Genomic DNA, 22,144 nt, shown 5'->3' on the forward strand with positions numbered 1-22,144 from the left:
ATTTGACTGGTCTTAACTGTCCTGGGTTCTTTTATCTTACCTTTACAAATATGTTGTTTTGAAGATCCTGATGGGAGAGAAGTTTTCTCTGTGATATGATAACTTCACATTTAATAAAAGCCACTTCTTGTTAGATTTGTTATCTTTAAAATTCTGGAACCATGTAGAGTAATCCCCATTATGGCAATATAGCAGTGCAAAATGATTCAAAAATGTGTTCAAAGCCTATGAGAATTATTGAAAATCTAGGATTAAAAGTTTTACTGAAACTGATTTTGATTGCTGCCAGCTTTAATTGGCTTGAGGTGTTTGAAGTACAGTAATCATTTAGCGCTTTATGAAAGTTCTGTTTTGCCTACAAGGGAGAATACATCTTTTAACATTTCCTCTACTGCCATTTCAGTGCAGGGATGAATGCTGCACTACTACAACTCCCATCTCCAGTTTATTTGCCTGCCTGGCTGCTGCTGCTGGGAGTTGGAGCCCAGCAATGTCTGGAGGGTCGCAGGTTCTCCTTGTTTTAATGGAAGTGTGTGGCTTCTAAGCTCCGGGTCCTAGCAGGAGTTCCAAGTTTTTGAAATATTAGCCTCCGAACCTGGTGGAGAGGGGGGAGAAAGAGCAGCGTAGTAACATTAATTAATTGAACTTGAGTAACTCATAATTGCCTAACTCATAATTGAGCTCAGGATGACGTGCAAGGGACTGCCGTGTTCTTACACCAACCCTGACTGGGGATTGGGACGCTGGTGTCCCGCCTCAACCATTATCCTGCACTGCCTTTTCGGTCGCTTGTACGCAATAAATAAATAAATAAATAAATGCAGAAGGGTGAAATGTTTTACGTTTCCTCAGTACATGAAGATTTAGCAAAGGGTGGTGGTAGCGCTTGCTGATTTTCATACCCGGCGCAGTTACGCCGTTCTTAAGTGCGATAAGAGGCTTTGTTTTTGAAGCTCGGTGTGAGGGAAAAAGGTACCAACTTTTGAGTCGGTGGCGGTGGCCTGACCTTACAAAACACACCGCTAGTCCTCCAGCAACCCACGCAGGCATCGCGAGGGGCAGCCCCGAGTGGGGACCTGCTGTCTCCAAGGCGCCCTTGAGCGGGTCACAAGGCAGAGCGGAGGGTTGGCGGCGGGTGACAGCAAGATCAAACGAAGAAGCAGGGGCAGCCTAACCTGCTGGCTGCGGAAAGAAGACGGACGCCCGTCTTCTCCAACCGGACGGCGAGGACGGTGAGGGAGCGGCCAATGGCGGGGCGCTGTCGAAGGGCAGGGGGCGGGACGCAGCGCGCGCGCGCAGTCGGTCGGTCGAGCGGAGTGTCGCTGGTGCGGGGGCTTCTTGGCTGTGAGGGGAAGCGGAGGGCGGCAGGCTGGAGCCACCCGGAGCGCGTCGCCTCTCAGTCCGCTAGGCCGCTGGTCGGTCGCCCCTGGCAACCGCGAGAGGGGCCGGACGTCGCCAGGTGAGTTGGTGCTGAAGGTCGCCCGCCGCCGGTTCTGCCGCCAAAGAGCGAGTGGAAGCGGCGGCGGCGGCGACGGAGTCGGTCCCTCCGCATTCTCGGGGAGGCCCTGGCCAGAGTGTGGCGGGAAGAGGCTCCTTAGGAAGAAGCGGCAAGCGAAGCCCCCCACGTCTCCCCGCGTTAAGCGGCCTGGGCCTCTTTCCTTCCCTGCCCAGCCTGCGGGGCTCGCCCTTCCTTGCTCCCCTTTAGCCCAGAAGTGGCTAAAGTGCGGGGCCCTCTCGCCCCTCAGTGGAATGCTGGCACACGCCTAGGCGAGAGCGCAGAGCGCGGCCGCGACAGGTGGGGGCGTCGCCGGGGGCCGGAGTTGAGCTGCTTAGCGGGCCACGGGATTTTGTTACTTTGTTGTGTGTTTTTATACTGTGGTTAGGGCTGGGCAGTTTCTGGTTTTCGATATTACGGTATAATGCCAGCTAAACATCGACATCTCGATATGTATCTGAAATAAGGTTGGAGCTTATAATAATCTAGGAAAATATTGAAAAGAATAAAAATCTAAAATTGATGCGTGTAATTAAATGGAAAATTACGCAGTGATAGCATGTTTAACTAAATCATTAAAGATTTCTGGAGAATCTGTTACTGTTCTGTTAAGGGCTTTATATACCCATAGTTACACCTTGAATTTGGCCCTGTAACAAATTAGGAACTGGTGCAGATCAAGTTTAGAAAGTCAGGTAGACAATCTAGGTTCCACATGGCGCCTAGTTGCAGATGGTCATCCAACCTCTGCTTAAGAACCCCCAAGGAAAGAGAGTGTACCGCCTCCCTGCTTCCTGCTTGCCAGGTCTGCAAGGCCAGCTGGGCAGTGCATTCTCAATACATTACAAGGTGAAAAAAATGAACCCTTTATCTCAGTCTGGAGTTCATACCAGTAAGAGACAAAATATCAATATATCACACACCCCTAACTGTGATCCTTGGATGAAGGGCAGTATAGAAATACAGTAAATAAACAGAATAATGATTAGGGTTGCAGGGTGGCATTAGAGTAGACCCCTGTTAAAATTAATGGACCTGACCAAGGCCACAGTTACACTGTACATTTCTGGTGCTGTAATAGGATTTAAAACAGTCATGGTTTCTCCTAAAGAATTATGGGAACTGTAGTTTGTTAGGTGTGCTGAGAGTTTTTAGGAGGCCCCCTATTCCCCTTGCAATGGTGCAATTTCTAGAGTTCTCTGGGAAGGATTGGTTGTTAAACCATTCTGGGAATTGTAGTGCCTGATGTGGCTGTAGAAACCAGTATGGGGCAGACATGCTTTGTTGCAGCTGGGGTAGATGAAGGTTTTGCTGGTGCACCATGGTGGTTCTTCTTTGGGCATTGCTGAGGAAATACATTCTTACTGCCTGTCTCTAGGAGCTGCAGTCATCTGCAAGGGATTCCCCCATGGAGGGGTTAATGTTGCCAGCCTTCACAGTAATTAAGTACTGTATTTCTGGTTCACTCTGAAAATCTGTAGCATTTCTTTTTCTCCTGTAGTGAATTGGGTGCAGTTCCTATGCCACTAAGAAGGCTGATCTAGAGATTTGGACCTAGATTCCTGAAGGAAGCTTTGCTATTTACTTGCTTTATGACCTAAGGAATATTGTTCTTCGCTTCTGTTCTTTGTTGTAACCATCTCATGTGCCAGTAGACACAAAGCCTTTATAAATAATTTGCAAATTTAAATATTTCCATGTAAAGAATTTGGGGGAAAGCAATTTTTTGGTATTTTTGTTTACTCAGAACTTTGGCAGCAAACAGAGTAGCCCGAATAAAGATTATTAGTGGTTTGCAGGCAGGATGATCTAGGCTGTATCCAACAGTCATGCTTAGTAGACCCCTTTAATTTCATTATTCCATTAATTTCATTATTCCATTAATTTCAGTGGGTTTCCACTGAGTAGAATTTAGTTGCTTACTACCCTCTGTCCAGGAGGCACAAAAGGCCTCAAAAGACTTACAGGAGGAAGGGTCTTTGCACCTGACTGGATGGGTTGGAGGGCTTCTGTAACCTTAAGGCATGCTAATGTCTAATTTTCAAAGCAGCTGTATTAAAACCCAAATTTTCTGTGACACCTGAAAGAATTAGGCTGCACTTCTTTGGGACTAATCTCCATTCAACTCACAATGTAGGTTAGGGCTGTAAGTGGCTTACTGTGGTCCTGTCAAAGAATCAGTGGCTGCTTGTCAGCACAGAATTGCGAAGGCTGATAGGAATGTCAGTTTTAAGATTGCACCCAGAGCTTCCACAAACTTCTTGGCCATTAAGGGACTAACAGGTTTGTGCTTGGGATCAGCTACAGCAGCTAAAAGAGAAAAGCAATTGCTGCTCATTTATCTGTTACCTTAATATTCTTGTGCAAACCCTGAAGCAATCCTGGGTGAGGGTGTTCCATTGCAGCTGCTGCAGAATACCTTGTGTGCAAAAAGATGCCTGTCAAACACTTCTTCCTCTTTCATGCTTAGAGTACAGACGTGACTATTAATGGTCCTGCACCAGGGTCATTGCTGGGTGATTGTTAAGCTTAGGCTGTTTGAAAGACTGAAAGCTAATGCTGCTAATGCAGATTACCTGCCAGGTTTTGCTGTATTGTGAAAGCAAGGTGGAGCTGGGAGAGAGCCTGTTTATTTTTGGCTCCTTCTCTGATTGGAGAGGAGGTCAAATCACTGGAAAATTGTGGGAGGGTGTGTCTCCAGTTTGATAAGCAGAATTTCTGGCAAAGGAATGCAGTGAACAGTTTGCCCCTTTCATTTGATTTGTGTAGTTTGGTGGTGTTTATTCTATTTCTTCCCCGCAAGCCATATCAATGATTCTACTGCTTTTGGAGAGACATATTTTTTTAGACAAACTACTTGCTCAAATCTTGGAAGCAAGCTTTCAAAATGACACTTTTCAGACTAACCCCCCCTCCACCTTTTCTGTATTCTTCCTGTTGACTATTACTGTGCTGGCTGACAGAAGCTAATCATTAATTTGTATATTTTCTTGTGGATCTGCCTGGTATCCACTTGAAGAAAAACTGTGCTTGAACAGAAGGGAAAGTTAGAAACCACAGATTCAAACAATGCATGAGCTGACCTATCTGCTGGTGTATTATAAATTTCCTGGCCACCTTCTCTTTTGGCCTAAATGAGCTTGCTTAGTCTAATTTCAAGCAACTGAGTAAATTCTGTTTTAAAATAAATAGAATGACTTAACTAAAATAGTAATGGCAATTGTGCTTTGGGAATAACAGCACACTAATCCTCTTGGTTGTGCTATATGTTAATTGGATGAAGTGGCTTGTGATTTCATCTATAAAACACAGCAGGGCAAAATAATTTTTTAGAAACTTTTTGCTATGCAGTAACAGAAAAATCATGCATACTCACACTGAACAAAGCAAGGGTCTGTTATGGTGAGAGCTTTTAAAAATTGCACTACTGTCATTCAGGTAACTGAAATTCCATAGTTGCTCTTCATCTATTTGATGTTAGTGAGGTAAATAAGTCTTCTGTCAAGGTTTTGATGGATTGTTGGTGGGAGGTAGGGGTGCTTTCCAATGTGGCTACACTTGCTTCTTTGATCCTTTGGTGGCTTTTGGAAGCCTAGCGTGAGACTAAAGCCTGGGAATGGCAGAGCTGCAAAGTTAGGGCATATTCTAAGCACGTAGGTGTGAAAGACTTCTGTTGGCATCTTTTGTGACTAATTTTCTGTTCTGATCTCTCTTCCCAAGTCCGTGAGGCTTGGCAGGAATGTTCCACCCACTTCATTGGAGGCCTCCCTCCAGCATTTATTCCTACTGCACGAATACTGCCCGCTTCATCGGCTACAAAGGGAAACTACAACTTGTTTGGCAAAATGAGAAGTCCTTGAAAGACAGGTACCAGTGGCTGCTCACCTGGCTACGGAAAGGAACAGAGCAATGTCCAAGGCAGAAAAACCTACTCTCGCTGCTGGCCAACCAGTGCAGCTATGTGACCGGCCATAGGGTCCTGCGTGCTCAGCAGATTGGACAGCTGTACAGTAACATCTACTCTGAGAGAACACGCAAAAGCCTCTTCAGCTCCTTGTGGCGCAAGTTCCTAGGGCGTTATACCAGTGCCTGCAAGCTGATGGCAGCCGTCACAGGTGTGTTCTTGTGGGAAGAGGAGAGGATCAAAGAAGAGGAGCTGAAAAGGTGGGTCTTAATTTTCCTTCTAAGGGCCATTATAGGCAGAAAACATTGTGTGCTCTTTAATTTTGTGGATAACATGGCATATTCCTTTTATTTCTGTTTTCATGTTTTGCTCTGAAATTAGTATTTCAGTTTCTTTGATCTGTATTTTTGGAGGCAGTGCCAGATGAGGTGGAATATTTACGTCGTGGTTCCCTCCCAAATAAATGGTTGTTGCTCTATGGATGACTGTACAAACTTTATCTTTTTCTCTGTCAAATGAAACTTGTGACTGAGTTGGGGAGGGGGAGCCTTGTCCCTTTAGTGGCACAATAGTTCTTCCGGGTCTACTGGACAACAGTGGGGCAAGACTGACCAGCTCCTGGCTTGAAGGACTGGCCAGTGATTCTTTTATAGTGTCCTTTGAATAATAGGGCTGTGTGTAATCTTGCTGCAGTTTGAAGTTGGCATTCCTGTTAATTGGTATTCAAAAAAATTATAAGTCATCCTTGGCTAGGAATATTTAAATACTCAAGCAAAGTGATAATAGGTAGAGAAGTGATAGATGGGTAGTAATAGGTGTGATGGCTTATGGCTTACAGTCAAGGTGCAGAGGTTTCATCATCCTACATAGTCTCAAATAGCTGAAATTGTGTTTTCTAAACTTCTGTCAGGAGCCGGAGTAGTCAGGCATAGTTCAGCAATAAAACACCCGGCTTCAGTTAAGTTAACTCTATTCAAAGAAACCAAAACAGTACAGGCTTTTCCCCAGTAGGTCTTTCCCAAATTGTGGCAGTTGTGAAGACTAAAGATCCCTGCCTTTCCACCGCTGTCTTAAGGTTCCTTCCCCAGCAAACTAAGGCTCCTTTGTCTTGTTTCTCTATGCTCCACCCTCTTCATTTCTCTGCGTCTTCTAGGACACCAGGGGGGAAGAGAGCTGATCACAGCAGGACCAGCCTGCCTCCACTTGCTCATTGAGCCCTGCTACCTCTTCAGCTTCTGACACATCCTCCCCCCAGTCTTCTCCCTCTTCTCCCTTTGACCACCTGTCCTCATCTCATCACCAGTCCCCTGGCTCTGAGCCTTCTTCCTGTGGGGGTTCCCCAACTGGGCCTCCCACCACTTCTCTGCATCCAACCAATCCATGACAACTACGTATCTATTTTGAACACCAGTAAACGTTTCTATGATTGGTTGGCTCTAGATAGGTTGGCCTAACAATTTAGCACTAGTTAACTTTCCTTTTAAAATCTACTACTTTTTTCTTCACTATACTATTTAGCCCCTGGTGCATTTTTTAAAAAAAACACCAGAAGTGTTCTGCTCAGATGTGTGGCTTTTTGGATTATTATTGCCTGTATTGTACATTTTTTTTTTTTTTGGGGGGGGGGGTCAATTCCAGATTTAGTAGCGGGAATATAAGGCCTGTTGAGAATCTCCCCTGACCTCAACGGGGCATCTTTAAATGAAACACCCTGTGCAGCTGTCCACAGACAATGAAGGATAGACTACAGACTCTATATTTGGAAATGGCTAATCTCCAAAGGCTAGACTGTAATTTGTGAAGGAGGATATTACCCTAACTAAATCTCATTTGGATGACTATGAGTCTGCCCTTTAAAAGTGTTCGGAAACTTTAGTTGGTCCTGAATGCTGAGGACAGGGTCCATTTTGGAGGGCACATGACTCTATTGTTTGAATAATATAACTGACATTGGAGGCATTTCCAGGAAAAAATCACAGTGCTTTCTTTTTATGGCTTTTAAAGCCTCTAATGGCTTAGGATCAAGATACTTGATGGATTCCCTTCCCCTGTATGGAAGTGCCTTGCTTCTAAGATTTTTGGGAGAGACTAAGCTCTCTGTGTACTGCAAACATTTGAAGTGAGGATGTATAATAGGGTCTTTACAGTGGCTACACCAAGGATTTGAAACTCCTTCCCAAGGGAAACCCAGTCCGTCACCCTGGGCAACTGTTTCTTCCATAAAATGGGTGCCCCGGGAAACTGCAAGCATAACATCTGATGACCATTTCCAAAATAATAATAAAAATGACAGGTTTTAAAATCCAAATTGCCTGAGTGTTCCTATCCTTCCAAAAGTCTGGGCAAATAAAAATGTCTTCAAATTCTGCCTGAACATATTCAGATCAGGAAAGTGCCTGATCTACTAGGAGAGGGAATTCAGAGACAGGGTGCTGCTGTGGAGAAAGTCCTCTCTCAGATTTGCCCCCTCCTTGCCATCTGCTGCAATAGAAAACTACAAGCTGGGGCATACATTGAGCTTTTTGTTCAAGCAGGTCTTTGACTTGAGGGGGTGATTGTTTGCCTTCTGCAGATTTTTATTAGTGGCTGCTCTCTTATTTTGTTCTGTTGTTGTTGGAGGGCAGGGTTAGGAGGTACATTGTGTGTGCTAGCTGTCATGTATGGGGAGCTTGGGTACACATTTAATAATAATGTTGTCCTGAAGGATTAATGTGGCTTACTTGATGTTTGATTGTGGGGAGGAATGGCAGGATTTCCCAAAAGGTGACTCCATAATGTTCCACAAACATTGGGCCATGTTGGGGCCTCTTTGGACTTCACAAGTGTTCCCCTCCCTTGCAACCATCCTAGTCAACCTCTTTATTTGAGCACTAGATAGGAAGGAGTTTTACTCCTCTGGTTGGGTATTTGGGATCAGAATTGTTCTATTAACTCTTGTCATGAGTAGCTGTGTGTGTATGAGTACGCTTGCAAGCATTTAGCTAATTATGGTAAAGAGTGGATCACGATAGATGGGGTGAGTGATTAGTATCTGGGATAAAAAGAATGGAGTCTGGTTTACAGTATTTCAACAGCAGCAAAAACAACCTAGGAGAATCCTCCTTGGATGATGTGTTTAGTAGCCTGTAAAACCAACTGCACTGTCAATGGAAACTTTGCAGCTGTTAAGTGGCAGATGATATTGTGGGAACAGGATAGGTCTGCATATCTCTTGGGGATGATGAGATGATGGTGGTAGGAGTAGTAATAATAATAATTTTATTATTTATGCCCCAGCCAGCCTGGGCATCTTCCAGCAAATATAAAAACATAATAAAATGCCAGACATTAAAAACTTCCTGATACAGGGCTGCCTTCAGGTGTCTTATAAAAGTTGTGTAGTTCTTTATTTCCTTGACATCTGAAGGGAGTGTGTTCCACAGGGAGGGCGCCACTGCCAATAAGGCCCTCTGCCTGGTTCCCTGTAATTTCACTTATTGCAGTGAGGGAGCCGCCAGAAGGCCCTTGGAGCTGGACTATCCTTGAACCATCTTCATTCTCCCAATAAGGGCAGTAAAATAGGGCTGGCAATTCCTCCCCTTAAATCCCAGTTTGAGGGGATTTTGCCGTTTGTCTTGCAGAGGTGCAGTTTATTTTCAGTTTAAACTATCTTTGCAACCAGAAATATGGCTTCCCATGCCCTCTCTTGATTTGCCTTCACACTGATTTCTAAAAGTATTTAATATGCCACATAACAACAGTTTTCTGTAAGTGACTTAACTGTTATAAAAACATTGAAATCATTACGTCCACCAGTGATTCATTAAGTTAATAACCAGCAATAGACCCATCACTCTAATTTATCTCTAATTCTCTTGCAAAACATGTCTCTCCCGTATTGGTCTCTGCAGCCACAACAGGCACTGTAACTCCAACGGTTTGACTTTACCCCAGATGATGCACTCTTCCATTGTTTCTTGAGGCAGACGGATGCCAACAACAACCTAGAGGTAAAAACCTGGGAATGGCTGGCTTGCCTTCCAGACTCCCCTCTTCCTCTTGGACCCCAAGATGCTGCAAAGTGCCTGCATCAGACATCTCTGTGTGTCAGACATCTGTGTGGTGGACTCTCTCTCCCTTTGTGACCCCTAGTGTTCTTCAAAGATTGGATGGCAGCACCCTCTTAATGATTACAGTACATTCATGAATCTGGTTCAGAGATTAAAAGCGTGAAGGAAGCTAGCTATTCATGGTGCATGTTTGGCATGCAATCTCTCTCTCTCTCTCTCTCTCTCTCTCTCTCTCTCTCTCTCACACACACACACACACACACACACACACACAGAGTTTTCGCATGTCCTACTGCAGACTCTGCAAAAGTGCTCAGCTTTAGCCTTTTGGAAGCATGTTTGGTTGGCCTCTGGGACTTACAGCTGAATTGGGAAATTTCAATGAAATTTCAGCTTCATTAGTTTGCTGGTGTGAGTGGCTTTTTGCTACCCTGCCTCCTACCGTCAAGATGGACTGCAGTGTTCAAGTATGTGCCTGTAAGGGGGTGGTGGCTGGTAAGAGCTTTTTGTACTGCAATGAGGCTAACTACTCAAACTCACCATAAATAGTGTTTAATATTTTGACATGCTCTCAGCTTTTATAGAGAGGAACTTGTTTATCAATGTGTTGGAAAACCTGTTCTTGACCCAGTCTAAAGGAATCTTCTGGGTAACCTTTTCAGATATTAGCATACAGTGGTACCTCTGGATGCAAACGGGATCCATTCTGGAGCTCCGTTCGCATCATGAGCAGAATGCAACCCGTGTCTGCGCGGGTCGCGATTTGCCGCGTCTGCGCATGCGTGTGACGTCATTCTGAGCGTCTGCGCGTGCACAAGTGGTGAAACCCGGAAGTAACCTGTTCTGTTACTTCTGGGTCGCCGAGGGATGCAACCTGAAAAGATTTAACCTGAAGTGTCTTTAACCCGAGGTATGACTGTATTGCTGACTTCAGCTCTCTGCATGTTTAAGCCTTGTGTAAATGTTTCATCCTTTGTGTAATCATGCTCAAGTTGCAGTGTCCCAAGAGGCCACCTGAAACCAGCTGGATGATAGCACTTGCTTTTGTTAAGGCTTCTGTCTCTAGTAACCAGGTCAAGATTAAGCAGCTGTACTCTTCTTATCTTTTCTAGCAGCTTCCAAAATAGCATAGTATCAGTGTCTTCCTTTGCTGCCATCATCAACTTGTTTTTGGTGGGCTGTGAGAATTACACAGCTGATGAATGACTGACAAACAAACAAACAAACAAACACATTATGTAATAAAACCTCTATGAAGCTTCAATTCTGGGCCCTCTGCTAAAAAGTATTAGATTGCCAGGCGCTAGAGATGCAGCCTTCTCAGTAGTGGCCCCATGCTTATGGAATTCCCTCTCTAAGTAGCTACATTTGGCCCTTACATGGATTACTTTAAACTGGTAGTTATCTGCCACTGTTGTTTTAGTTTGCTATTTTTGCTGCATGTATTTATGTGTATGTTCTCATGATATTATACTTCTCTATCTCTTTTAGATGTGTTACTATATAATGCTTTCATTTTTAACAGTTTGTAATGTATTCTGGATTGTGTTTTGAGTTGCCTTGAGTGGAGCAACCCTGAAAGGCAGCCTTTAAGTACCTAAATAAAAAAATACCTTTATCCTTGAGGATAGAACTGTACAAGAGGTAGGTGTGACTAAATTAGTGCAGAGGCCCAGCAACCCAGGATGGAGCTGTGCAAACTCCATTGAAGTGAATAAGATTTGGGCAAGAGTTATCTTGTCCAAGTGTCATAGGATCATGGGAGCAACCACAGAGTCAAGACCATTGCTCCCTCTAGTTCAGTGTTTTCTACACTGCTTAGTAGTGGCTCTCAATGATTTCAGACAGGATTCTCTCAGCCCTAGCTGGAAGTGCCAGGGATTGAACCGGTGATCTTTTGCATGCAAAGCATGTGTCCTACTGTTAAGGTATGACCCCTCCAATACTTAGTAATCCTTCTACCTAGGATTTTGTGACACATCTTTTGCAACTGCACTACCCTGCAAAACACCTGATTCACCTGGCAGCAAAAATATTTTTTATTATATTTTATTTATTTTGATGCCGGGTGACTCAGGGGGTCTGCAGGGCAGCGTGGCAGCAAAAGACACATCTTTTGCTACCTTGCAAAACTCCTGATTTGCACAGCTGCAAAAAAGAAATGTCTTTTTGCTGCTGCTGCGCTGCTGGGTGAGTCAGGTGTTTCGCATGGATAGCATGGCAGCAAAAGATGCACATATTTTGCTGCCGCTATGTCCAGCAGACCAGCTCACTGCAGCCAGGCAGGTGGAGATGCTAGGCACAAAGGGTGGTACCCAGCTAGTTTGGAACACTGGATAGACATGATTGAAAACGCTCCCACCACAGGATACCCATTCCTCCAAAACAAACTTAGGAAAACCATCCACTATTTCATCACACAGTCCAAAACTTAACAAAACTTGACGAGCCAAAGGCTTATATTGCCTAACAGGCTTCTACAAAAATAATAAACCCATACTGACACAAGAAATACAGGACAAACTAGGGGACACCCAAATGCCCTGGCTAACACACTGCCAACTGCATGCTTCTTAAACAACCCAGGAGTAAAAACAGCAGCCACTAAGCCTTTGACCACCTTTGAAAACCTTCTGCTGACAATAGAGGGACATGGCAAGGGGATGGCATTCACAATGTACAAAGACTGCTCCAGAATCCCACAAATCCCCTCATCTCAATCAAAAAACAATGGGAGTATGACATAGGCTACAAAAGAAACTCTACCCAATGAACTAATCTGTGGTCTAAACCTCCCTTTAAATCCATCTCAGCCAAAAGAAGGGAACTCATCTTGAAACTTACCTATAGATGTTACATAACACCATGTAAGTTGCTGCTGATACACCCAGGAACCTCATCAAAATTCTGGAGAGGCTGCACCTCTATTGGTACATATCTCCACGTGTGGGATTGCCCCAAAATTCAACCCTTTTGGACACCAGTGCTACAATAAATATGCAAAATAACTAAACAGGTATTAGAAGCCACCCCATAACTAGCTCTGTTGAATGTTTTCCAAGATGGGCAAGGATGTCAGGGATTCTTAAATGAAATAAATGATAATACTGGAAATGGGTGTTATTACACAACACAATTGTGGACTTGGTGCTGCTCATGCCTACATCCTGCTTGCAGCTTCCACACAACATTGGCCCTCATAAAAATGCCATCCCATTCCCCATCCCAGTTCTAAACCAAAGAATCGGATGATTATGGTAATCTAAGCTGTCCTGATAGGTTGAATCAGACTGAGCAAGCCCTAACTGATGATGATTGTTGTCCTCCTTTCATCGCAAGGTCTGCAGAAGAGATGAAACGCATGGAAGAAATCAATGTGTTCCAGAGTAACAAAGGAATGAGCCAGACACAGGAGCCAAAGGATGCAGGTTCTGTTTCCAGGGATCAGAGCTGGGAAATGGTGATGGACAAGAAGCACTTCAAGCTATGGCGGCGCCCAATTGGAGGGACTCATCTGTATCAGTACCGAGGTATTCCTGCTTCCTGGATTTCCTACTTGGAAGCCCATTTGTGTGGCAAGAACACTTGAAAAAACAACAGCAAACTTGTTAAGGGGCTTTCAGAAGAACACAGACTGAAAAAGGGGATAGAAACAGTTATTTTTAACCTGGGCTGGGTTCATGGCCTTTTTTTTAACCAGCAGAAACAAATGCAAAAGTCTCTGCATGGGGGGGGGGGGAGAAATGCACAGGAAATGCAGTACCCCTCTGTCCTTGCCCCCAATTCCTTGAGCCCCTTGCTTGCTGGAGAGTTCCAGGGAGACGCTTGCTTGTGCTGCAGTTTGGATAAGGAAGGAAGTGGCAGGAGGGACACCTGCAGTTTATTTCTTAGCCAGGCTGGAGGCTGTGGGTAGCTTTTCTCACCAGAAGGCAAGCAGAGTGAGGAAATTTGGTGTGGACACCTGATTGTTCAGGGGAAACACCATAGATGATGCATGGTTTACATGTTTGCTGGTAGCTGTAGAGTTAGTCTGCAGATGGACATGAATTGGAAAAGTGGTACTGGCTTATGGGCACTATGTAAACACACATCAGAATTGTAAACAGCAAGAAAAAAAAATGTCATCTTCATGGGAGGATGGGGTTGGAGACTCGCTTGATGAGAAGCAAAGAGATTAGCATGTACAGAGTAACTGAAATCCATGCATTAATCATAATAGTAGTATTATCACTGCCAGCAGTAAACTTGTTAGTCACTTATTGTTAAACTTATTAGTTGCATTAGACTTACATTTTGACAAAAACATAAATGCAGTATACTGTAGAAAAACCATCATATAGAACATTAACAATTTACAAAAACAATTTATGTCTTGTCGTTCCTTTGTAGTCTTTGGGACATACACAGATGTGACACCTAGGCAGTTTTTCAATGTGCAAGTGAGTATTTTCATCTCTCTTCCATGCCCCTCACTGAGTGAATGATGTCTCTAATGTAGCCTTCACCAACCTGGTGCCCTTGGACTACACCTCCTGTCCATTTTGTGCTGGTTGAAGCTGATGGGAATTGTAGTCCAAAACACCTCTAGAGGACTCCAGTTTGGCAAAGGCTGGTGCAATGAAGTTTCAACTCATACTGTGTTTTGAATGCCCCTGTTCTTGCTGCTGTTCCTGTTCTTTGAGATGTCTGACTACTAGGGGGAGTGTCAAGGGCACCAGAATGCAGTGATCTCAATTTGCATTCCTTGGAAATAAAGGGAAACTGGACTCAGAGTTAATACCTTTCGTAGCCAAGGTGAGGGCCTTTGGGACAAGCTTCTCCACCTGGTGCAGCAAGCTCAAGTGACATCGCTTCATTGTCTCCCCATGGTGTTTGAAATGCAGATTAAACCAGGAGGCATAAAACCCATCTTGCCTCTTAGTGAATTGTCACAGTATTTCATCATTTCTTAGTTGGCACTTCGACAAGTAAGAAACAAATTGTAGGGTCATCTCAAGGGAACTCTTCTGGATTCTTATCTTCTAGCTGGATACAGAATATCGAAAGAAATGGGACTCACTAGTCATTAAACTGGAGGTGATTGAGAGAGACCAGGACACTGGATCAGAGGTTATTCACTGGGTAACTCATTTTCCGGTGAGTTTTTCTTTCTCTGACTTCCATATAATGACACTGGTGTGTTGATGGCAGCTGCTCCAGGATTACAGCTGTGTCTTCTTCCTTTCAGTATCCAATGTACTCACGGGACTATGTGTATGTGCGACGGTACAGTGTGGACCAGGAGAACAATTTGATGGTGCTTGTGTCACGGTAAGGGATCCTGGGCCAAGTGGAAGATACAGCTGCATTTATTCTGCAAATTAAACTTCTCTATAGAGCTACTTACTTTGCATAATTCTGTCCTCAAGGTTTGGAGAGGTTATGGGGGGAAATGCTGGGAAATGAAAGGAGACGAAGACATGAAAATTGCATCTGGAGGTATCATCTACTTGCCCTACAGCTGGTTGCACCTGATAATACCTATATGTTTGAGATATATTTATATTGTAATACTTTTTGATTGGTTTAGATGAACTTTCCTCACTACTCTTCTAAAAATCTTTGAGCTGTGGAATACGTTCAACTTGCAGTATTTTAATATATTTGTTTATTTGTTTATTTATTTAATATATTTGTTTCCATTCTGTTTCAGTTTAATTATTTTTAATTATTACCTTTTATATGTATTTAGCTTTTCATATTTTCTCTACATTAACTTGTGTAAGCTGCCTTGAGTCCCAGTTTGAGGAAAGGTGGGACATAGATATTCTTACTCAGATTATAATATTTATTTAATTGTGATGAATTCTGCACATAGAGCTGAGGGGAATTTTGAAGTTTTTTTTCTGAAATGTTTGTCCTTTCTCCTGTTTGGTTGCCAGAGCGGTTGAACACCCAAATGTCCCTGAAGATCCCGAATTTGTCCGTGTTCAAACTTATGAATCTCAAATGGTTATCCGCCCTCACAGTTCGTTTGATGAGGTGAGTGCCCAACTTTTACAGGAGAAAGTTTGTTTGGGTGGTTTTTCCAGAACTATCTACCCAAGAGGCGAGACTGAACCAAGTGGTAGTCATTGAATTAAAATACCCAGTTTTTTAAACTGTGTTGAGTCTAACTTCTAATGTGCCCTGTATTGGATGACTTCTGGAGAGACTCATATCAAGGCCTCAGAGTATAAAAATGCATTTGGAAGGTCCCCTCACCTAGAACACTGTGGCTGATCTGAATTCCTACAAAGGTAGGAAAGGGGTGGTTAATTTTCTATGGGCCTGTGGTGCAGCACCACTGCATAAGATTAGCCCACCTCGTCTAGCATCCTGTTCCCACAGCGGCCAACCAGATGCCTCCTATGGGAAGCGCGAAAGGTGGATCTGACCTGAGCACAACTGCATGCTCCCCACTTGAGATTCCCAGCAACTGCTATTCAGTGGCATACTGTGGAGCATAGTGAGTGTGGCTAGTAGCCATTGATAGCCTTATGCTCAGTGATTTTGTCTAATCCTCTTTTCTTCATTTTGTTAAATTTCAAATATAAACAACATGAATAACCTCCTCCCCCACATATGAGTACAAGCTATCATGTCTGAATGAAAGCAATTCCAATCATAATGCCCATCTTATGAATATGTCTTCCCATAGATCACCATGAGATGTTTGCATCCATTTTCTTTTGTCACAGCACAACTAATAAAACACCATAAAACTTCTCATTTCTTCATTCTTGTAGCTTGTTGGTTAATTTCCTTGAGGACCAGGTCTTATAATTGTGAAAAGCAAGTTTCCATCAATTTTGTATTTAGCTGTGTTTTGGAAATTGTTCTTTTTGCTGCTGTCATGGTGTGAACAAAAACATATTTTGGGGTAAGGTCTTGGGCTTCTGAATCATGTATTGACCAATGAGCAATCTTTGCATCTAAATAGTTGTTTGATTAGTAATCATTTCAGCCTTGTGAAATACTTTTATCCAAAATCACTGGACAGGACCACCACTTCTGATCCTCTTCTGAAGCCCTCCAAATTGATGGCCATCATTACCTTCTGTGGGAGTAGTTTCTATTGTTTAAGTGTACACTGTACATATCTTTTCTTTTTTCTGCCCTGAATACTTAGATACTAAGTACGGTCGTGCCTTGATCCTTGGACATTTTAGCTCCCAAACACTGCAAACCCGGAAGTGAGTGTTCTGGTTTGTGAACGTTCTTTGGAACCTGAACGTCTGACGGGTCTTCCACGACTTCTGATTGGCTGCCGAGCTTTTACTATTTAGGGAGCTATTGCAGCACAGTGCCTTGAATGCAAAAGATCCCACATTCATACCTTGCTTGGTACCTCCAGTTAAAAGGGCTTCAGTCAGGAAGCATTGTTAGCGGGAGCCTCTCTTTGCCTCCTGAGACCCTGCATAGCTATTGGCTGTCAGGATGGACAATACTATAAAAACAGGACTGGGAACATCTGGCTTCTGAGCCCTCTCAGTTAAGCCTACCGTGCCCTTTTGGGGCAAATGTGTGCCTGCTCCTGGCTTGAAATTTGAATCATGTGATGTCAGATGATTTGCAGGTGGATAAAGCCTGTGTATGTGGGACGCAGGTGGCGCTGTGGGTTAAAGCCTCAGCGCCTAGGGCTTGCCGATCGAAAGGTTGGCGGTTCGAATCCCTGCGGCGGGGTGCGCTCCCGCTGCTCGGTCCCAGCGCCTGCCAACCTAGCAGTTCGAAAGCACCTCCGGGTGCAAGTAGATAAATAGGGACCGCTTACCAGCGGGAAGGTAAACGGCGTTTCCGTGTGCGGCTCTGGCTCGCCAGAGCAGCGATGTCACGCTGGCCACGTGACCCGGAAGTGTCTCCGGACAGCGCTGGCCCCTGGCCTCTTAAGTGAGATGGGCGCACAACCCCAGAGTCTGTCAAGACTGGCCCATACGGGCAGGGGTACCTTTACCTTTACCTTTAAAGCCTGTGTATAAAGTCTAGTCTTGCTGTTGCATGAGGCAATGCCATGCTCATAAACTTTTCTTGCACCTCAGAAGGCCAGATGGGAGCTAGCCTCCTTAATATACATAGTTCCCTTAAACATTTTATGCCGTTTCCAAATGACCCAAGCAGAACACATCAGTTCTGTACTGCAGGGTTGTCAGTGCGGCACCCACTGCTGCTTTCTCTGGGACTCATAGAGGTCCCTATGCCCACTAAAATTAGTCTTGAAAGAAGCAGTTTGCTGCAGCCCAAGAAAACAGGGTGTGGTGTCTGCTTGAGGCCTATGACAGGTTATTCAGTTTGCAAGTATGGCACAGGTTCCAAAAAGCTAGCAGCCCCTGCCAAATGGATTACAGATTGGCTACCTATTTGTGTTGGTGCTAAGTTTTTGAGAAGTCAGGTTCCCCAAGAATTGCCTTTGCCCATTAGAACCTTGAGTTTGGTGGTCCTGGAGTGTGGTTTTTCTTCTGTTAAATATTTCCATGCTGCCTTAGTCTTTCTAGCGGTTCTGCTTTGCTTTGTGTTTTTCATTTGTTCTCCATGGCTTTATGTAGAAGTGTATGTGAGAAATTGAGTGAATAAAGGGATGGAGTTGTCCTTGCTGGTTGACCTCCCAGGAAGGGCCTGCTAACTCCCTTTCTCTTTTCAGAATGGCTTTGACTACCTGCTAACATACAGTGACAACCCGCAGACAGTGTTCCCCCGGTACTGTGTCAGCTGGATGGTCTCCAGTGGTGAGTCACTGCATTGGGATCTCTCGGTTTAACAAGCAAAAAAACCTTGTTGACCAGAGGAACTCTCTGCCAGCAGATGTGTAATGCTTGCCATGGGATCAAAAAGTTCTCATTTTTCAAATCAGGATGCTGAAGAAGGCCATCTCTGATAACTTTCCCTGCCAGAGGCATGGATTAAATTATCAGTGACAAAATGCTCCCTTTGTAATGGCAGGGACTGATGGCGAGGTGCAGTCTAAAACATCAGGAGGGCACCAGGTTGCCAAATGCTGCCTTTTGGGCCATTCAAAGGGGTTTGACCTCAAGTGACTGCTGTGTTCCTTGGGGATTCCTTGGTACCAGCATCTTCCTGACATAAGCAGTCCTTTAGATCCTAAGATCAAAGGTCCTGATCCAGCATGATGGCTCGTAGGGCTGCATTGTTCTGGTCACTGTGCATTTATTTGAGGGCTGTTTGCTTGTGTTTTAGAAAGATGATTCCTGAACCCTTGGATGCTTTCATCAGAGTGCTTTCACAGGAGATACTCATGTTGCCTTTTGAATTACTGCATATAACTTTTTTAAAGTACCAGTCATATCCAGGTTTATGTGGAAGCAACTGCCCACAGACTTTGTGGGATTTGCCCTTGAGTTTGCCTGGGCTTAACGCCTCCCTCCATTTCTTAAAGCACCAAAGGCGCCACACGCTGTGGATGCCATGGGTATCGCATGGCAAAGTCATCTGCTGATGGCTGATGTTACTGTCTCACACAGGGAAGATGGCTCTGAGAGGCACAACCATGGGGTTTAGGAACAGATTTTTTTTTAAAAAATGTTTGTTTATTTACTTCTCCGTGTTTATAATTTGCCTGTCACCAGGGTGGAAAATTAAACAATAAAATTAAAAACAGCCGGTATAATTTCCATGCAAATAAAGCAGCAGCAATAAAAGTCCAAACCAGTGTGCCTTGCCTTTCCCCCAAAAGCCTGAGCAGGGAGGTGCATCTTCAGCTGAGAATGAAATAATGACACTGTCATGGTTATTCAGAGGGCAGGTCATTCCAGAGGCATTGGTCCACCACCAGGAGAGCCCAACTGTGGATCACCACCCCAGATATCTCATTGGGTGAGGGCGCTTCTAACAGGGCTTTCCCCACAAATCTTAATATTTAGGCAGTATGGGAGCAGGCATTCTTTCATGTTCTAGGGACCCAGGTAGTTTTGGGCTTTCAATACTAACATAAGCAGTGTAACTTTGTCCTGGAAGATGATAGGCATCCAGTCTGATCAAAATTGGTGCTGTGTGCAGCCGTGTTTTGTACTAGTCGCAGCTTTCTGACCATTTTCAACAGAAGCCCTATAGAACACATTGCAGTACTCCAGTGTGGAAGTTACCAGGGCATGGGGATAACTTTGGTTAAGCTTTCTCTGTCCAGGAATAGTCATAGTTGGTGCAGCAGCCAAAGCTGACCTAGCCACTGAGGCCACCTTAGTCTCAAGTGACGAATGACTCAAGGAACACCTCAAGGAACTGTGCATCTAGTTGACCTACCAGTTCCCAGACCTGAGACCTGCCCACCTACAGAACCATTTTCTTGTCTGGATTCATGGCCTTAGCAAAAGTATGTAATCCTTTTATGCTGAGAGTTTGATATGGGTTGACTTCTCTGTTATTCCTCCTTTCTTTCCTTTTCAGGCATGCCAGACTTCCTGGAAAAACTGCACATGGCAGCTTTGAAAGCCAAGAACATGGAAATCGAAGTGAAGGACTATATCTCTTCTGCCAAGTCCCTGGAGTCTGGCAGCAATGACAGCAAGGAGGGGAAGGCCAGCATGCCCAGCCAGGATCACAAAGGTGAAGGGACCTGCAGCCCTATTCAGATAGACTATGCTTAAAGGAGAGTGCTCCCCAACCCCGCTCAGAGTTGGCAGCCCAAGCCTTTTCATTCTGCAAACTGGAAAGGATGAAGATTGCAGGGATGCCTTTGGGACCTTAGTTCAGCTGGTCACTTCCTGTCTCTATAACTCCTCCCTCTCCTGTGCCATCTCGGAAGAGGGCAGTGATCTTGCCATTGGAAGCCAGGCTCAGCAACTTTGTAAAGCAATTTTGTGTGCCACTTGTGTTCTGGTGATCTTCTTTTTCCCAGTGGGGATGTTCATGGCAAAAGTCTCTCTCCTTTTCTCTTCACACACATCCCCGCCATTCCTTTGGTGCTGCCAGATGCCTTTCAGAGGTGGCCCTGAAAACCAGCAGGGCCACCATAGCCTTGACCCTTTTACAGGTAACTGTGGCACATGAGCACCTGCAGTGCCTCCACTGACACGTTGAGTGAAGCCAATCCAAAATACTTGTTGCTGGGGCAGGAACTCTGCATCCTCAGTGGGGCCTGAATGCTTTTTTGGGGCCCTGTGTGTGCCACCTGTGCAGTGTGTTGCTCTGCTGCCAACGTGCCTTTTTCTCCTCTGGCACTACCGAATGCAGCTTCAGGCTGCTGGAAGCAGCTGCTGGAAGTCAGGCTGCTGGAAGTCAGGCTCTGGGTCAGTGGTGTTGTTGCATCTCTGGCACCTGCAGAGTGAAGGAAGGCTATATTTTTATGCATCTTGTTTTGTTTTCTCCTCCTTGGCTTGATAACATTCAACAGCTACTGGCTCAAGTTCTGGCTGGAGTTATTCTACTCCCTTTGTCAAACTGATGGTAGCCCCAAATGTTTCATTTATAGTTGTTCGAAGCAGAAACAGGATCTGCTTGTGTCAACCGTAAATCAGTTGGTTTTCTCGGTTGATTTCGTCACTGGATTTGGAGAAGCGCCTATTAGCTGCCGACTTCTCACTAATATGTTTCCAGGGCAGTGGGGAGGAAATCGAGCTTCCTTTGGGAAACCCTTGAATAGAACTTGAATACCTGACATTAGTGTGTGTGTGCATCTCAGGTCAGAGTGTCTAACATGCTTTTGTTTTGGCATGAAAGGCTTTGAAACCATCTGTAAAAGTTTAACATCTTATAACACAAAAGTTTAACATCTTATAACACAAAAGGTTTGGTTTTCAGGAGAGGAGGGGGAGTTGAAGATGCACATGCATCTGTCCTACATATTCTCAGTTTTTTTAATAACTTACATTGGCTTGGTTCCTTCATTTATCGTTGAGGGTGGCGGGGGAGATGACATTCCTACATGCCTGCTATACAGGTGCACTACTGCCTTCCATTGTGTTCCGTGTGAAGCAAAGGCGTGTGCCAGTGATCTCCTTCCAGATACAGGCACCATAAGCTGAATTGTCCTGAAGTGGGTCATTGGTAAACACCCAGGGTACCTACTTCTACAGTGAGAGGATTCTGCTGCTTTCACTGTCCTCAAAGAATGCAAAGTAGAATGAATCGCAAGTGAAGCTTGATGTTGTATATAAATATCCTCAAGGAACCACTTCTGTGCCAGTGAAAAATTGGGTGCATTTCCCGCCCTCTCATTCTGTGCATTGAAGCATGTGATGTCTTTTTAAGAAGCTTCATGTGGAGCAGAAAGGAGACGGCCAGGTTGTGTTGAGGAGATCCAGTGCTAAAGTGAGAGAGCGCCTCTTGGCTTGGCAGCTGAGAGTTTCAGGCGGCTGTATCTGGGGGGTGGGGTGGGATGAAATTGTGCATGAAGACCCCTTTGGTCTTGCTCTGTGGCCAGTTTGGCCTGTTAAACATAGCTACTGATGCTTTTAATTAAAGCTCGTGTTTTTATTAGAACCAAAGCACCAATAAAGGTAACCAGTTGGTACGACAACCTCATGAGTCGATCCTTTTTGGGAATGAATGGGACAAAATCTCCTTCCGCTAGAGCAATTTGGGTTTTTTTGTTTGTGTGGAACATCTGTCACGTGCCCCATGCACATTTCTCTCTCCAAAAACAAAGGTGGTTTTAAGTCCCGGGGATTAAATGGAAATGCAGCGCTAGTTTCCTTGCTGCTCATCAGCAATGCAGTTGTGTATTGC

At 44.6% G+C, this 22,144-nt stretch overlaps 1 protein-coding gene across 2 annotated transcripts; it reads left to right on the forward strand.

Annotated features, from left to right (window-relative positions):
• Positions 1 to 1,306: 1,306 nt before the first annotated feature.
• On the forward strand, positions 1,307 to 21,935 carry STARD7 (StAR related lipid transfer domain containing 7). Of its 2 annotated transcripts, none has more exons than XM_079987539.1 (9): positions 1,307 to 1,459; positions 5,216 to 5,659; positions 12,788 to 12,978; positions 13,838 to 13,887; positions 14,474 to 14,584; positions 14,676 to 14,758; positions 15,370 to 15,469; positions 18,105 to 18,189; positions 19,865 to 21,935. In XM_079987539.1, exons 2-9 carry the CDS (start codon positions 5,235 to 5,237, stop codon positions 20,062 to 20,064), a joined length of 1,245 nt encoding a protein of 414 aa, XP_079843665.1. In that variant the 5' UTR covers positions 1,307 to 1,459; positions 5,216 to 5,234; the 3' UTR covers positions 20,065 to 21,935. The 2 variants fall into 2 exon arrangements, with proteins under 2 accessions (XP_079843665.1, XP_079843666.1); XM_079987540.1 differs by lacking the exon at positions 1,307 to 1,459 and adding an exon at positions 1,748 to 1,795.
• Positions 21,936 to 22,144: the final 209 nt, after the last annotated feature.

This window comes from Podarcis cretensis (assembly GCF_951804945.1).
Source record: "Podarcis cretensis genome assembly, chromosome: 8".
In the NCBI taxonomy this organism is placed as follows: Eukaryota; Metazoa; Chordata; class Lepidosauria; order Squamata; family Lacertidae; genus Podarcis; species Podarcis cretensis.